Source organism: Calypte anna, chromosome 5A (assembly GCF_003957555.1).
Source record: "Calypte anna isolate BGI_N300 chromosome 5A, bCalAnn1_v1.p, whole genome shotgun sequence".
In the NCBI taxonomy this organism is placed as follows: domain Eukaryota; kingdom Metazoa; phylum Chordata; class Aves; order Apodiformes; family Trochilidae; genus Calypte; species Calypte anna.
This window is the reverse complement of record NC_044251.1, coordinates 32,353,659-32,372,320: the sequence shown is the minus strand read 5'-3', so window position 1 is coordinate 32,372,320 and position 18,662 is coordinate 32,353,659. Positions and strand designations below refer to the sequence as shown.

The 18,662-nt window shown below is 33.4% G+C and overlaps 1 protein-coding gene across 9 annotated transcripts in view; it reads right to left on the bottom strand.

Moving 5' to 3' along the window:
• Positions 1-155: 155 nt before the first annotated feature.
• The window catches only part of PPP2R5C (protein phosphatase 2 regulatory subunit B'gamma), a 64,413-nt gene continuing 45,906 nt past the window's right edge, over positions 156-18,662 (bottom strand). For all 9 annotated transcript variants that reach the window (XM_030451762.1, XM_030451757.1, XM_030451759.1 and 6 more), the window contains 11 exons: positions 18,513-18,605; positions 18,291-18,421; positions 16,838-16,897; positions 15,307-15,415; positions 13,208-13,261; positions 10,465-10,635; positions 10,004-10,131; positions 8,357-8,458; positions 7,086-7,158; positions 4,725-4,841; positions 156-2,827 (listed from right to left, as the gene is read on the bottom strand). In XM_030451762.1, the coding sequence (XP_030307622.1) occupies positions 2,696-2,827; positions 4,725-4,841; positions 7,086-7,158; positions 8,357-8,458; positions 10,004-10,131; positions 10,465-10,635; positions 13,208-13,261; positions 15,307-15,415; positions 16,838-16,897; positions 18,291-18,421; positions 18,513-18,605 (1,170 nt within the window). In that variant the 3' untranslated portion in view covers positions 156-2,695. The remainder of the gene's footprint in view (positions 2,828-4,724; positions 4,842-7,085; positions 7,159-8,356; positions 8,459-10,003; positions 10,132-10,464; positions 10,636-13,207; positions 13,262-15,306; positions 15,416-16,837; positions 16,898-18,290; positions 18,422-18,512; positions 18,606-18,662) is intronic.

Here is an 18,662-nt window from a genome sequence, read left to right as displayed (position 1 = left end):
AAATGGTAGGTGTATGAAGTTCAGAAACAATGCCAGAACAAAAAACTGAATTACAAAATGTTAAAAAATATGTAGGTACATTTGAATTTAACATTCCACTAATGCTTAGTTACAGATACTGTCTAATGAAAAATAATTTTGCCACTTACCTATTTTTTGCTGTTTCTAGGAAGTTTTTATTCTGTACATAGGACAATTCTGTACAAAATATGAAGTCTACATTTTTATTACTTATTACCATAAAACAAGGTACAATGTATGTACAATATTAAAATGAAGCCATACTAAAGCCACACTAAAAAGACACTTGTAATATTACTTTTGACATTCCTGATGTAAAGGTGTAATTTCAGAAAATGGGGGAAGGTGTCAGACACAGAACTTTATGAAGAACAACAGTCACCAAAATTCTGCTTTAATTTTTTTTTGTTTGTTTTGCATCTATTAGTTTTAAAATGGTTTAGTACAGGATTATAAGTATATAAATATTGGTAATAAACATGTTAAACCATTAGTGCTGATAGATTTTGGAATATTGCCAGAGCAAGTACTCAGTGGCCCAAAACTTTGAGTATGAATTTATGGTGTACCTTAAAGCCTTTAGAAATACTGTAAATACTTTTCTTTTTTTGGTGAGTGTTTATCTTCAATAAAGAACAGAAATAAAATCTAGACAGTGAAAGATGTTCTTATACGTTGAGCATCACACAATCAATCAAACATTGATATACAGTTGTTTTTTTTTTTCCTTGGGTAACATAATTCCTTTCAGCAACCTTTTGCACAAACATACTGAACACCCAAAAATCAAAGGTAACTGATAATCTACCAGCTAAAGATGGAAGTTCAAACAATGGTATATCAAAATACATAGATGTTGCTTTACATGATTAAAAAAGCACCCTTTTTCCCACAAAAGGAGAAGGCATCTTTAAACTGTTTTAATATAGTTTTTCCTAATGGTAAAGCATTTTTTTTTTCAAGTTTTACAGGAAATGTTTTCAGACACAGTGGACATTCCACTTAAAAGTTGGGTTGGTCTTTAAATTTAGTTGTTGTAGGCTGTTATTTACCACCCACAATTTTCTTCCAATAGACAAGGTAACAAATATTGGAAACTGAATGTTCAATACAACCAACGAACAGCAGGCACTACATCTGCACAAGGTTACTATGAATGTCTGCTTTGAGCAATTTTTTTTTTTCAATGGATGCAGGAGATGTTATACTTCCTTAAAAAATAAAACAAAACTATTTTTAAAGAAGCCACATTTTTATCTCTTTATGTATCAAGACATTAAACATTAAGTTATATCATGTTACTGCCAGAGACAAAAGAAACTAATCACCCATTTGAATAGCAGAACACATTTCAAACAGCTTGTAAGCAGGATAAGAAAGTCAAAATACTGGCCACCCTGAGAGAAATCAAATATTGAAGACAAAGCACTATATTTTTAAAGATATTTTCCTCCCGTGCTTTTCCATCTACAACAAAAAGCTCATTACATGCAAGTAATCTTGTGGAATATATAGCAGCATTTGAAGATCATCAGCAACTCAGATGCATTTTCAGTTCACTTGTGAGGTGTATTTGCAGCACATGTGCTCTTTACAACAACAAAAAATATTTTCACGGTAAAATTATGGTCACTATCTCCTCAACTCTTAGACTAGTTTCAAAAAGCAGAATGGAATCAAGGATCTGTTTTTTCCTATTTTAATAAGCTTGTGATGACGTGAAAGGTTATGTTCATAATTCTGATAAGAACTGATGCAACTGAAATCACACAATATCTGCCACAGAATATTGAACTCCTAGAGCCCAAGAAAAATGCTGAGTATTACAAGCTCAGATAAGGGAGGAAACAGTGAGTGAAAGAGTACTTTAATGACTTGAAAAAACCTAAAATGAAATTTTATATTCAGTCTATTCCCAGTCATAATAAGCAAATTTTCATTTTAGGAAAAATTCTTCTGTCAGTTCATATTTGGAATACCAGTGTCATATTATACACTAAAGACTGGAAAATATGGCTTTAAATACACATAAAGTATTAGGACATGGAATATATAGATATATATCTTTATCCTAAGTATAGGAGAAATAAATTTACAGAATTCTTAGAAAGGAATGATGATTGAGGACTGTAAAGAAATTTACCAGTTTGTAAGCCATGTCTTAAAATATGAAAGAATAACTGTGTATTTTCAAAACTGCTGGTATATTACAAGATAGCAACAATGTGGAAACAACTGTAAAGTTGAGAAATCCTAGAAAAAGTTTAATACTTTAATTTGAAATAATTTTACTTTTGAAAACACACATTTGTCATTAGTATCAACTTCTGGTCATTCGCTTAGACGGAAAGAGTTTATAGAATGCTTTTCTCAAATACTACTATAAAAACTGCATGTTATCAGCCAGCTGGTAGTCTGATAACACCTCCAGGAAATTGTGTCCACTTGATTATAGTCAACCCAATATTCTGCATATGGAATTGGGTAATTTACCATTGTTTGAACTACTAATCTTGAGCTGCATACTCTAAGTTATTGCCTACAGAACTGGGTTGAAGAAAGCTTTGACTCCGTGTGTAACTGATTGGTATGGCACAAAAAGTAAGTTCTACTGTAGAACTGAGTCCAGAAAAAAAAAATCTTTTCCTCCAAAATAAGATTTCACTGTAATAGTTTAATGCCCATCATGTGATATTAATTCATCAGCTCTGCAATGTGATTCCAAGGCTTTCATGGTATAGATATCCTGAGGCAGTTCTGACTTGCGTCGCACAAGAGGACGATCTTTTTTCTGATCTTTCTGTGCCTGAAATAAAGAGAATAATTAGTTTAGAAATTAGTTTAATTACTAAGCAATTACCTTAAAATACCTCTCACACATTAGTATTTTCACTTATGGGAAAAGAAATAAAAAACACATGCAGAGAAGTTTATAATTTCTATTCTTCACACCACCAGCTACATAGTTACAAGTCTGGAAACCAGTTTTTTGCTAAGAGGAAAACTTAGAAGCAGGTCAATTCTAAGCTACAAGCATTCCTACAACCATGATTTTAATTTGGTAACATTAAAAAAATATAATCTCCTCACTTATTTTTCATTTTATAGGTACCTACATGCAAAATAAGTTTCTAGTAACTCGCTCATGCATTATTTACATATCTGAAAATATAGAATTCTGCTATCCTGCTTTACTAATGCTCTCTCAAAACCACACAGAGTTTTAACAAAATATTTTTAAGCTAAATCATGTCTTTACATTGTGGCAAGACAAACTTCTCTTAGGGCAGGGTGCTCCAAGGTCTAACAGGTGTTCCAGCAGAGGCGCACGAAAAGCACCCTGAGTCTGTTGCCTCAGGATCGGTTGGCCTGGTGCTACTGCTCTGGAAGCGACCGACCTCTCTGCTGGCTTGCTCAGGAATGAGCTGAGCCTGTGTTTGGAAGCTCACCTTTTATTGGCCCCCTAATCCTGCTCATGCACAGTTAGGGCCCGCCCTAATCAGGCACAGGTGGGCTTAACACAAGCTCATGCCCACTACTTGGTAATTAGTGGCACCTGGTTGCCTCATTTCACTACATTACATAGTTCCCATGTCTGCCTTACATACCCAAATTTGCCTGTTAGATCAATGCTAGTATTAAACAATCCTCAGATGTTTCTTTTCCTCAAATTCCTTATATGTACCTTTCTCCACTAGAACTGGTTCTAGGCTCTGCAGCTAGTGAAAGGAGTGCCCTCTCCCCATCACCTGGGCCTGATTAGCCTATCCAAGGTCTGAAGCAAAACACAGGTTTAGAAACTTCAACTCCTCACTGAATAGCTTCAACCAACATTCCTGTTCAGGGGAATGCTAACCTCATCCATTGCCCTGGACAGGCACGGAACTCAGCAACTAAGTTTTACATGTAATCCACAGGGCTCCACTCCAGAGATAAGTGTTTAAAAAACAGGAATCAGTGAGCACATCCTAGAGGCATTCCAGTGCTTCCTTTGATTTTGACCTTCATCCAAAATGCCATAGTAAAAATAATAAGTAAAATATAATCTTGCAAAATAACAATACTGAAAATTTAAGAAATTAATGCAGGAGGTTAGGATGACCATATGCTTCTTTTTCTTAAATTTCTTGTTTGGTGCATTAGTTCAAATTAACAGCCAAAACAGCTGGAATGACCTTGAGAGCCCTTGCCCTGTAGAAGGTAATGGAACAATGCAAATGATGGACTGGTGAAGACCACCCATGAGTGGGCAAGACAAATGCACACTTTACACATTTTTCAAAACATAGTAGCTTTAGCCACTACAAAGACTCTGAAAACCAAACCAGAATCTGACTATGTGTTATAAAAGCTTTCCTCAATAATAAAGCAAAACTGTAACACAGACAGGAGGACAGAACATGATGTGTTAGATTTCAGCCATATTGTTAACTATCCTTAAAGAATAATTACTGTTCTCATCATGACACAAAAAGCTATTTCTAAGTGAAAACTAAAGTTTCTGTAGAAGAAATGTCAGGAGGCCACACAGATAACAGAAATATAACACTGTATTCCTGGCTACTTAAAAGCATCAGCTCTGATGAAGTTTGTTACTCCAGGACAAATGGTTACAGATGTGACAGTATAAGCCAACTTTATGATTAACAGTTACTTAAACCCAACATTGTAACTTAGTGTACTTTATCTTCATACAGATTTACCTGACAAGCCTCTTCTTTCACTGTCTTTTTCAGCATCTGCAAATCTTCAATTAAAGGCCCATCTGTTTCCATTGCAACAGGACTGTTCAGCAAACTCGTGTCACTGTATGTTGGGTACTAATAAAATGCAAAGTGTTAAAATAATCATTCCAAGTAGTAATATCTAAAACACTAAGAACATATCTGAGCATTTGAATGATATGATTAGTTCTTTTGAGATTAGTTTCAATATCTTATGTTTCCAGGTACCAGGTAGTAAATTTTAAAATGGAAATGAAAATACTTTCATTTGGCAGAAATGTCCTGTTGAAAAATACAGTCAGAATACAAAAACAGGCTCTGATTATCTGAGATTCAATTTTAAAATATTCAGAATTTGCTAGTACTGAATGTCTACTTTGGCAATCATTTTTGAAACCTTGAGTTTTCTAGTGATCTGTGAACAGTGTAGCAACCCAAAGACAATGATTTTACTCTCAGGTACAATTTTGTGATGGAAGTGAAAATACATTGTTAAAAAGCCAAACAGAGTTAAAATACATTTGAAGCAATTTCCAAACAAAATGTTAAGCTTGTCTGTCTTGAGAAATTAAAATATCCATGAGTCTTCTAGGAAAAAAAAATTTTGTAAAACCACTTATGTAACACTTGAATCTTACTGTACAGCCATCTCAGTATTTTAAATTGTATTTAATTTGTATGAGGTGTATGTGCTCTTGGAATCAAAACACACTTAACACACATACACGCTTTTTCACCCATTTATCCTCATAAATAATATTTGAGGGTACCAATAACTTAATGTGGATGAGAACACAGAAATCTGACAGCAAGGATTTAACGAATATAATGATCTAAAAATCGTAAAAGCACATTCTTGTGTTAGGCAGAGAATAGCTCTGAACACAAGAACTATTAGAAATTGGATAAATTTAAAAGTTAGTAGAAACTCTAGAAAACAAAGACCTTGAAAATCCATTCTACATGCTTACATCAACTCAGTAGAGCACTCAGTGTTCAAATTAGTAATTTGTATTTTGAATTGCTCCCAGTTATTAGGTCTCCTCAAACATATTATGCAGAACATATTGTATACAGGTTGTATTAACCAGTTTAAGAAAATGCACACAGGTATAAAAAATTACTTGAGAAGGAAATTCACACTGTAGAGCTCTAAATTTTACTACTACAAGTCAATCTCCTCATTTAGCCAGATGTGCAATAGTTCATTTGGTGATAGCGGATGACCGTGTTTAACAAGCACGCTTCAAGCAAGGCTTTTTTATGACTTATCTGATTAAAGAAATATGTTATCACTGAAAGTTAATTGCTGCTTTCATAGTAATGGCACTTCTTTTGATTTAACTTATTTATTGCTAACTGATATATTGATTTATTTTAATAAATTTTATTTGAGAAGTTCAGTAATTGTTCCCTGAGAAATGCCACAAGAAGAAAAAAAACATTTATTACACTCCTTCTCCTTGGAATAAAAGATAACCCCATTCTTTGTTTTAAAAACAGCACTGAGATCACACTGACCCACTTCCATTTATAGAGTACCATTAGTCCATCTTCCACCATCTTAGACTCAGCTAGATGATGTTGGAAAGCTACAGTAAGCTTCTTGCTGCAGCACAGTAAAATTCTGGCTGCAAGGTAATTGAAATGTTTGGATATTTCTTGCTTACTGGTACCAGCTGCAGGAAAAAGGAAAACTGGCAGTATCATCCAAGCAAAACAAATTTGGGAAAAAAAAAAAATCCAAATCATCCCTCTTTTCCACAGTTTCAAAATATAGTCTAAAGGAGCTTTTGTTTCTTTATCAAAATTTCAGTTATGTGAAGTACAGCCTGGCAGGGTATTTTCCTGAGGTGCAGGTTTACCAAAAGATCAGCCCAATGAAGGTATGAGAATAAATGCAGCAGACAAGAACATACAGTATCACTTTAATCCATTTGACACAGAGGGAAACTGACCAGTTGTAACTCAGTTTGCAGAAATAATATACTCTTTTGTAATATATTGTTTACAAAACAGCTTTTCAAGAAAAAAACAATTACGGCATTTCTGTATTTTCCGTAATTTTGGACAATAAATTTTCAAACTGCAATACAGTATATCTCCTGCTTTAAGAAAAGGAAAAAGTACCTCATATCATACTTTTCAGAAAACTTAAAAAAAAAAAATTACTTGCACAAGAGAAAGGTTACAAATTTTAAAAGTACTTTTATTGTATATCTTTCATATTACAATTAGTGAAATTGCCTTTTTCCATGATCCGTCAAGACCTGTTTACTCCACTGATATTTAACAAAACTAAAGCATTTAAACATGAACATGTTAATCTTTTCTAAATACCTGGGGATTTGATTTGGCTAGATTTTCTATTTTAACCCATGCTTCTTCCCGTTCCTTCAATTTCAACTTCTCTCTGAAAAAAGAGTTTAAAAGCAAAAATAGCAAAAGAAATTTGGCCAATCTTACATTACAACTTATATACTATACTGACACTTAAGACACGAATATACAACTTAAAAAAGGGCAGATTCTTACTGTCAGTTCAATGGCTTCAGTTAATGGGTTACAGTAAAAGGCCCAGAGACATTTTGAACACCCACAGAGAAAAATACCCAACAAAACCACAGACATTCACAGGAGTCACAAAACAAGATGGATGACATGGGATACCTTTTTTTTTCCAAATTAAAGTAGGAAAACATTTGTTTTCTTATGTCTAATATAATAAAAACATGGCAAAATCTACTAGATTTTTCCTGTCTTTCTTAAACAAGTCCTTGTAGGCACTAGAAAGAATATGTCTTTGAACAGTGGTAGAGTTTAAGAGGACTTCTAGCTTAGCAGTGCTCTCAGGCTTTGATGTGTGGAGCAGAGAATTCAATCTTAAAAAAGATTGAATATTATATTAAGACACAATAGTTATATTCTAAGACACAATTTGGCCCCAACCCTCCATTAAGTAAGTTCAGACTGGGGTGGAAGAACACTTGAGCCACCCCCTTTTAGGTTCATGTGTGGTGAGGTGAAGTTGGATGCATTTTTGGGCATGAACCAGAAAAAATTCTTGCTTCCAGTTCCCTGCTCTGTTCACTGGCCTAAGCAATAATCTACTGAACTCCTAAGATGTCTCCTGAACAGATGTCCTGCATTAAATGAGAATGACATTATCTCAGGTAATTTTTAGAAAATCATGCATGCATGCTCAACAGACAATGCAATATGGAAAAGTACTGGAAAAGTATTTTGTAAGAATCAAGTGACAAAATGAAAGAAAATAACACTGGGTAAATAAAGAATGTTAAAATAAACACACTATGTAAACTAAAATGTTGAACAGATCTACACTGGGCTCCACAATTAGCAGTGTCCCTCTCAAAAAACTTACTTTTAGAAGATTGTGACCCCCAAGCAGTAATAGATCAAAAGACTACATGAAGCATCCCATTTTTAAGACAGTTTTGCAGTTCATAGTAACAAGAAATTTCACCAAGTTGATTTTGAAACTTCTGAACTGCAATCAAATGGACAACTTCACACTAAAAGTATTTTTTCAGAGCTAAAGTTCTCTGAACAAATTATTCTAGGATAGACACACTGAAATGAAAACTTACTTCAGTTTTTCCGCTTTAAATTGCTGTGTGCAGTCATCAAACAGTTTTTGGTTCATCTCCATGAAGAGTTTCAGGGCATTGTATATCAAGCCATGTATAGTCCTATAAGTAAAACTTCTGGTTGAAACTCAAGAGTACTTTAAAATTTGAAAGCTATTTTTTCTGGTCAACAATAGCAAATAGCCTACATAACTGGAAAAATACATCATAAGTGGAAGCAAAACTAGTTAGTGGAAGTTTCACTTTACCCTCAAAAGTGTTAACACAAGTACTAGAATCACAACTTTTAATGCAACTTTCTCACACTTTTGATGTTTTAACTTGATTTTTAATAATAATTTTTAATATTATGTGTATCAATATAGGACTACTTTTGAAATTTAGCAGCTGACACTAATCAAGCTATTACTGTTCTTATAGAAAATGAAAAATGACATTAAAGATCTTGGTACAGGTCACTTACTTGCAATTTATAAATTGCAGGGAAAAAAAGGTTAGTGATTAAAAGCAGCCTAGAAAAGATACCATTCATTTTGAAAATGGCCACACAGCAACAGTGAACAGTACTCACTTCAACAGAGTTATTCCAGGACTCTTCAGAAAAGTGTTAGAAAAGTGAAGTGGAAAACACCACGAAAACTGAAGTAAAATAATCTGTTTTATGAAGCACTTTTGCAGCGTAATTTACAGTTCCAGTCTGTAATCTAATGCTGATCATTATATCCAAAAGATCACTTAGAACATTACTTTGTATCATACATGTGACTTACAAGAGTGCAGCTGTACTGGATAGCATGATTTGTGCTCAGAATAAAATGAATGCATGGACTCAAAAGCCAGGAAAAAAATTGACAGTAATCCATACTTAATATGTGTAATTGCTTCACTGAATTCGATTTTACTCATTAGTACATTATTTGTTACTGTTTGCATATAGTGACAGTAACTAATCATTGTAACATCACTTGATCTTTTCTTTCTTTTCCTGTATTTAGTGGCAGATTGATTATTCATTCTTGGCCAAACCCATCAGCAGTCCTCAACTCATGGCCAGGCCAAACTGTGATGCTTTCACCATCCCAGCAGTTGCACAATACCTCAAACAAAGAGGCACTTTGTAATGGAACAGCTGCAGAAAGAAGCTGCCCAGGACTGTTTTCATGCTTAAGTGCCATGTTATTGTGGGGAGAAAGTTAAAACAGTCAACAGAGAGAGAGAAAACAAACAAAAAAAAGAAAGAAAAAAAAAAGGTGAAAAGGAAAAAGTGACCTGATTAACAACATATTCTACTAGAATGCACAGGAAATGCAAATCAGCAAAGAGATTTGAAATCAGAAATCAAAGTTTGTCCTTAGAAGTATATAACTATTGATAAACGACAAATTTGCTTCACAGCATAAAAATACACGGTGGATTAGGTGCACTCAAAACGCTGTTTGTTGTTTAACGAGAAAAGGAAAAACTTGCCTTCCCAATTCATAGTATTTCCTAAAAACTTTGTCATCAGTTGTCTCCTCCTTATCCAGCAACTTAAATGTCAGAGAATAAACAGCTCAACACAATGCAACTCAAAGATCGGAACCACTTTTAAGCCTAAAACTAGACATAAGTGAAGTGGTTGAATTTTTTTTTCCAAGTGTTTCTTACTTGTTCCAATGCGTCTTTGAATTCCGGTACAAGGATGGAAACATGATGGGTAAAATCTTGGCTGCATTATCACTAATCAAACTCATAATATATTCATTATTCCAGTAGTATAATGCTCGCTCCGCAACCTAAGACATGAAAAAAAGCAACACTTCTTCAGATAGTTTTTTAAAGACCAAATATTAAAACATTTGGCAAATAAGAGAAAGGTAAGTTAAGTTCCAATTTAGATTAGTGTTTTTCTAGTGCAAATGGAAGTCATGGAGCTGATGGAAAGAGGGGTGGAAAAGTAACTTTTTCCTTCTTAAGGACAGGTTTCAAACAATAAACTATGAACTCTGTAATACAAGCAAAGAAATTTTTTTTTCAACAAATAATACTGTGAATAAATAATAGACAGTACCATTGACAAGTCTACTTAAAAAAAAATTCATATTATTGTACATTCAGGAAGTACAGACCTGAAAGTGTGGACTAGACACACATTTGGCTAGCTGTCTAAAAAGAGGCTCCATAACTTTTACAAATTCAGATGGTTCAATAACATCTAAAATTTCTTCTAGTTCATTTAAAAACATGACTTCTTTTGGACTGTGAGTCTTTGGCCAGTACTTCAGCAGTGCCATTACCACCTGTAGAGATAAGGTGAACATAATCTCAATAAGAATTTGACTTTACATTGCAATAAGTTATATTCCATTAAGTGTAGTATTTTAAACAGAACATAAAACTTAGATTTCTTGTTCTATGTGTCAGCAGTGATCAGATATAGTTTAATGTCACAAACGTAACTGTTAATAAGTCTAAACCAAATTCTTCACAAAACTGCTATACACTTAAGATGTTAAAAAATAATGAGATAGAGAAAGTAAACTGAAAGTAACTTAACACAACCAAATCAAAGTGCAAATCTACTACCTATGGGGAAAATTATCTGTCAATTACATGACAGTAGCTTTCAATCTCTTATTTCTTGGAAGTGTACTCCAAAGCTCAAGATATTAAATTCTATAAGTTTTATAATTATATTTTAAGAAAATATTTACTATAAACACGCAAACCGATGCGTGACAACTACTCTAGGCACACTGCTATTAAACATTGTGTTGACTGTATCACTACCATCACATTTTTAACTTGCTTTATGATCATTAAATATATTTACACAGCTTGCTGAAGCAGTTTTTGCCAAGGAAACTGTAAACACTAAAAACGTAGGTGGGAGAAAGTGAAGGGATAAAACTAAAGAAGCCATAAAAATTTAACACAGAAGGAGCTGGTTCACAGCTCTTCTCATCTTTGGGAAAGGCTTTGAAGTCTTTGAAAAACAAATTCTTTCATCTATTGCATATATAAGTAGAAAAATTTAAGTTTGAAAAGTCACACTAGTCTAGCACTAGTGAAGTTCTCAATTACAGAAGAATTCAAGAATCTTCAAAACCACACACATTATATTGCAGGAATAACAACTCCGGTGCTGTTACCAATTTCCGATTTAAGGAAAATTCAAGTATATAGAAATGTTTGTTATGAAATAACATAATAATATGTATTTTTCCCAAAGATGTTGGTTTTCAAACCAAAGTGTGAGACCGCAAAATTCTTCAGGTTTTTTTGTTTACCATGAAATCTTTTCCATCTGTGACAATTTGGTACCAGACAATTCAAAGGATATTTAAACCACAATAAATACTTAAAAATTACTAGTACTGCATTAAATCTTACATTTGGATATTTTTTTGTAATAATTTAATACAACCTTGAATGTTAAAGTTTAAATATGTTTTTGTTTTGTGGTTAAAGATTAAAAGCCACATACAGAACAAAAATATGACAGTGTCTGTCTAGTCCTAGATGTAGAACTGGAGAAAAACCAAACCAAAACAACCTCAAAACAGAAGACTTCTTGGAAACACTCTTTATTTTAAAAGTTTATATTTGCCTTTTATTTAGTTTAAAAAGTTGCAACAATCCATTAGACTTTCTTTGAAACAACTTTTTTTTCCCCCCCTCTCATTTAGGAAAATAAGCAGTAATTTTTTAGTTTTCTGAAGTGGAAAACATTTTTATACGAGTCCAGCTTTTTAAATATTGCTTATATTTTTTAAATATAATACCACAATTGAGAAGAAAACTCAGTGGGAAATCAGTGCATCTTTCATGCATGTACTATTAAATTACGAAAGCAGACACTATGTCCTCAATGAAGCCTTGGGAAATTCATGCTGATTTTAAAATGAAGATGTGAGAGACTCATCGTAAGGAAAAATGGAGCATTCTGTTTTGTAATGACCAGAATTTTTGAAGGGGAACCTAATATATTGGTGACTTGTGCTAAGTTTTTAAGAATGATGCAATCACGTACTAAGTTGGGATCAAAAAGGGAAACAGTGGATGTGTATTAGTTCAAATTAGTCCTAGGAAATATGTAACATCCTAGTTGATGTCTGAAAGAAAGCCAGTATTTTAAGGTCTCATATAGCATGAATGACAGAATGTCTGAGATTTCATATCCTAACAATTAAAAGCTCCAAGTAGAAGAGAGTTCTTGCTCAGCTGCTGACTTAGTTTCCAGAACCCCAGTTCCCATTTTACAACTGAAATGGTTATAATCTAATTACATGCATTTTTGTTTTGTTTTACTGATTGCTACGTTGTGATTAAAAAGATTAACTTAACTACTTGGTATTTGGAGAAATGAGGCAAAACAATATATACTATTGAGGACAATTGAAAGAATTCATCTATGTAATTATGTGCAGCCAGACAAACAATCTGGTTTTGTCTATGGTCCAAACTTGGAAGACATGAACAGATCTGCCTTGTCTCAGTGGGTAGCTCCATGTGCCAGAAATCTATATTCCATCCTAACATCCATCTCTCAACGGAGCACAGTTTGGGCAAGTTAATTTCTAACCAAACTGCTTCTGGATCTACCATGCCATATCCAGTCAGCCAGAACAAAATAAGCAGAATCAACCCTGGTCTGTTTGTAAGAGACATTCTCTTGATCTTGTTTTCATTCATTTTGGACATTCCAAAAAACTGACAAAACCCCCTAATTAAACTGATCAAAACTGTTAAATATTTGACTCTCCCAATATAACCAATTAGATATAAATACCTTGTTTCTAAAACCTCCTCAGTCTACAGATGAAAGGGATAAATATTTTGAAATATACATAAATTCCAAGATAAACTTACTGGTTCTGTAAGGGTGCTGTCCTTTTCTAAAAATTGAACTACACAGTATGCCAGCTGCAGTAAAAGAAAAAGATTTTGTTAATGCTCACTGTGAAACTGAATTTGAAATCACCAGCATAACTGAAAAACACTACTAAATTCAAATAATAAAACACAATTTTCTGTCATTTTATAAAAATTAGTCGACAATTTAAACAACAAAAGGATAAATACACTTTACCATTTTTTCCCCAACATTTCCAAATCTGTCTTAACCTTTTTCTGAGTTACAACATAAACGTATAGTTTGATGCTTTTCTTTTTAGACCTAGTACTTCACATGTCAGTACACTTCATCTTTTCAAACACTGGATTAAAAAAAAAAAAAATAAATCACAATCTCATCCTCTAAATTGGTTTCTACCTGCTAACATTTTGGTGTCCCATGCCCATTTAGTATTTTCTGCTTCATAACCTAAATCAGTTAAAAATGCATTGAGCAGTTTTAGATCTTAGGTTCTTTTTTCTACATATGAGAACTAATGATTACTATGCATATCAATCAATGTAAAAATTATGAAAGCTGAGGCTGAATTACAGTATTCATCAACTTCAAGTCTGAGAAGGTCTAACGGACAACTGTTACATCTATTTCACTCAATAAGCCAAGAGACCCAAAGCAAATGTCAGGATCACTGGGCACCTTATGAACTGCTGATCCATTTTTCTGATGTCTATTTATGGAAGTTCAGCTGATGAACCCAATTCCTTTCCTGTTTTTGATGACTGCTACCAAGAATATCTCTAGGTAATTTGAGGAATGTACAAAGATCACTGCATAAAGTGTTCTCCACTGTTCTAAAGCAAATTTGAACTGAATATACATAACCTGGCAGTAAATGCTTCTAAAGATGTGCCACTCTTTCCATGTGAATTTTTGGTGGTTTTACTCTGGTGTTTCACACACTAAGTTCACTTGAAGTGTGTTCCCATTTCATTCAGTAGGCCATGTAAAAGAGGTATCCCTATCTCACTATCTTCTTCTGATAGTACTGAGGAATGCAAAGCATCTGAAGGTTTTAGAGAATTAGTTTGTTAATTAAGGGGAATAAGATAGAAGTACCATTCCTCTCTCTGGGCAGAAAAAAAGGTGATCACAGATGTCTTCACTAGTTGAGATTGTAAGAAAGGTCTGACTGGCAATCCCAACAGGTTATGATCACAGAATTAGAAAGAAAGAATTCCTTTGAAATGGGAGCCACTCTAACCTACTGCAACAGAAACTGAGCCCCAGTAGGCATGATCAAAAGCAAATGCTTTTAAGGATCTCTCATTGCTAGAGAATTGAAATGATACAAATGGCACTCTTAAAAATACAAGTTGTTTGCAATTTCATTTGAAGAAATGTTACTTAAAGACTGGGGTTCTTGCACTTACACAGAAAATGTTGAATTTAATTAAAAAAACCAAAACTGTGTAGCAACCTCTCATGAAGAAAGTTTCAGCATTTCAAAATAATACTGTGTTTTCTCTAACACTGTATGATTTCTCACTCCTCCAGGAATTCTAAATGAAATTAGTCATAATGGAAAAGACACAGCTGACTCAAAATCCTGATACAACTTAAATGCCCCCTTTTCTTCAGAGTAGTTCTGAAAAGATCTACTGAATTAAATAATAAATTAAATAATTAAGTAAATGGAAAACCAGCTGAAATTCAGCTGAATTTCTCTATATAGCTTAGAAAAAAAGTTTATAGATAATATTCAATAAAACCATATTTTTCTGAATTTCTTCTATGTCTGAACATCACAGACAAGACTGTGCATAAATATCAAGACCTCTCACACGAACCAACAGCTTCACACACGTCATCTAAAAACACTAGAGTGCTTTTTTTAAAAAAAGGTATATATTTACACACATACGTTTTAAATTTTTTTCCCACCTAAGTCATTTTATGTACATATATATATATTAAAAAAATAATTTCCTCAAGGCCAGTTAGCAGGGAAATGTTAAAGCTTATAAGAGAATCCATATCAGAATGACTGGAGTCCCTGTCTTCTCTAGGAAAACTTACTTTAAAACTACTATGAAAAATGCCAAGCCAAACTTACCTGTGGATGGTAGACACTGAGTGATTTCACTTTGTGCAATGGTAACAAAACCTTCAATAGGAATATTTTGTGCTCTTCTTTTAATGGTAAGGCAAATCCATTAATTATGCTGCCAGGGAAAGAAATTCAGAAAAAAAATCAGTAACGGTACAAAATCTGCAGTACTCTACAGCATATACCAAAATTCTTGCTTTCAGTGCAATTTTTTGAAATTTTTCCTGATTAAACCTAAAAACTTAAGTAAGCACACACCAAGGGCTGTTTAGTTTTAGATCCAGGTCTGTAGAGACTACAAATTTAGAACAGTAACATCAATCTCTGCTCAACCCTCACCCATCTTTTACAGGTTCCATATTCCTTCTTCTAAGCAAAATATATGACCAGATCTACACTTCAGATTCCAAGTTTCACTATGAACTATTCACTATCGAAGTTCTGAATATTTATTTCTTCCAGGTTCTTCAGGGAATTAAATGATGAACCAGAGACTGGATGTAGATGAGATCAATCCAGTAGAGCAAACAAATAAAAACGTAACTTCTACTAAATTACTTTCTGCAAGACCCCAACATGAAATTAAATTCTTCTTTACTTCTGACGAGTCAAATCCCACATAAAAACTGGTACTTAGAAGAAGCTCTACGTCATCAATGTGATGTCTGAAACTTTTAACACCTAAAGCTAACCTAACATAACCAACAATGAAAAGTCTGGTGACTTAGTAACAGTTTTGAAGATCCAGCTCCATATTCTAGTATTTAAGACTTACACAGACTTCAATAAACCTTGATGAGCATTACTTCATTACAGTACATTGAACCAATGATAATATACAACATTATAACATAAGCAAAAAAATCTTTTCACTGTGAGCAGGGTCAAACATGGGAACCTGTTGCTAAGGGAGCCTGTGGGGTCTCCATCCTTCGAGATATCCAAAGCCTGCCCACACATAACCCTGGGCAACTTTTTTTCACTGACCTGTTATTTTTAGGTGTAAAGATATGGAAACACCATGAAGTAAGCCTAACTAAGCTTATAAAGTATACGAACCTACTAAAAAAAAACTTGCATGCAGATTAGATAGATCAGTTGATAAGCACATTTGTTTTGATAAAGTTATCAGCTTTAAGTTGTAAATTCTAGTTTCAAGGGCTTTCAGATGCATCACTGAAGTTTGCAAATAATGGGATTAACAACAGGAGGTTTCAGCTTTATAACCTGTGCTTCCTTCCTTTACTCACTATGCATTTATCGATGTTAATTTTTGAATAAATTTCAACTCATTACATTATTTATAGTTGCTTTACAACTAATATCCATTACAAGGATCCAAAGATAGAATATAAACTTATTTTTTAAGACTTCAAGTATTGTCATCTCTCAAAACTTTGTCTTTTGCTGTATTTCTTACACAATTTTGACACGATATGAAGCATTTTAATCTTGTCTCAAAGCGATTTTCCTGTCTTGATTTAAAATCTGCTCTGATGACCAAGTGAATTTAACTTAAACAGAACCTACAACTTACCTTCCCAGTATTTCTAGTAATTCTGCTATGCCATTGTGATGCTCTGTTTCATAAATAAACCTAAAAAAAAGTTTTACTTAGTTACTGCTGAAGAGTCTAACAAATTCAGTAAAAAAAAAAAAAAAAAAAAAAGGCAAGCAGCAGTACAGAGAAAAACTCTGTGAAATCAATAGCACATCAAGGTTCAACCTTCACACTTGCTCTTTTCTCCCACCTTTAAGCTTAAAGCAGCATGCATTTGAGTTTTTTCCAGTACCCATATTCTATGCCATTTTAATAATCCAAAACTGAACACAAGAGCGTCTGGCATAATCAAATGCCATGACTCAACCTTCTATGCTGCGTGTGAGCACAAAGTGTTCAAACAGTTACTGCTTAAGGATCTAAAAAGCTCTTTGCCATTCCAGATTTCTGTGCCTACAAAAGGCTCTGTAATAAACAGACTAAGTCAAATTTTCCTGAATTTTCTTTTGATAGAGCACTGTAATTTACTATGCAATCACCATTTTACTCTTTCCAATTGTCCAAGTGTAAATTTATGAAGTTCCATACACAACTTCACATTTTGCAAAGAGCTATAAAAATTTAGACTTAAAATAATCCCACTCACTATAAAATACTTTTATTTGAAAATGTGTCAGTAACATATTAACGCTGCTTTTAATCCAGAATATTTGATATGACTGTTTTGTCTCCTTAAAGACCCTTTCCATATTGTTCAGAACAACTACAAGCAGAACTAAAGACAATGATACAAAAAGTGTTGGACTGACTTAAGAGGAATAAAAAGTTTTAATAATTAAAAAAAAATTACATTAGGACAAAAAAAGATTAATGTACTATCAGGACAGGATTAAAGCAATTCTGGTCAGTGACTAAAAGACATACACCACACATTTCTTAGGTAACTATAGGTAACTACAGTGACAAAACAACTTGCAGGAAAAATAGAAAAGGAAATATTTTGACAAATTCTACAAAACTTTCAGAGCTTATATATCTTTATATATCAGGGATGATAATATAATTATTCTATGGCAATTAAAAATATTTCACAAGTCCTAGATGCTACATCTCTGTTTTGACAAAAGAAAAAGCAGTAAAAATTTCTTTGAGTAGATTCCAAATACCTTAGTCATTCGATTTGAGCCCAACTTCTGCACTATGAAGACTTATGTTTTATTAAGACATGGCTGTACTACAAATACTGCTGTCCAGTAAGAAAGAAAAACCTCACACATGAAGATACTAAACCACTTACTGAATGGCATGCAAACTCAAATATCAGCTGAGCAACCTCTGCAGTGTGCAAGAGTAACCCAATTTAAAACTGCCAGACTGGCATGAATTATTTTTAGATGTAGCAGTATTTGGTATAAACTACTAAAGAGCTGGCAGCAGTTTTAGTTGTACACCTGATTACATGCATCATAAACCAAGGATATTCACATACCTATAAAATATATTATTAATTTGTTTCCGGATGTAAGCTCGTAGGCCTAAGAATTTCCCATATATTCTGTGGAGAGTTGTTTTAAGAAAATCTCTTTCACGAGGATCTTCACTGTCAAAGAGCTCTAAAAGCTGCAAAGAGGGAAGAGATGCACTTTACTTGAATCAAATGCACTGTAAAATAATTTAGAGGCAGAAGTTAAAAATTATCTTTTTACCTTACCTGTAATACAAACTTCTGATCAATGTATTTCTTAGCTATATTAGGTTGGAAATCCGGAGATTCTAAAAACCTTAAGAAAAATTCATAAACAAGCTGAAAAAAAAAAACCCAACAAGAATTAGTATTAGTATTTTAAACAAGGAAACACTT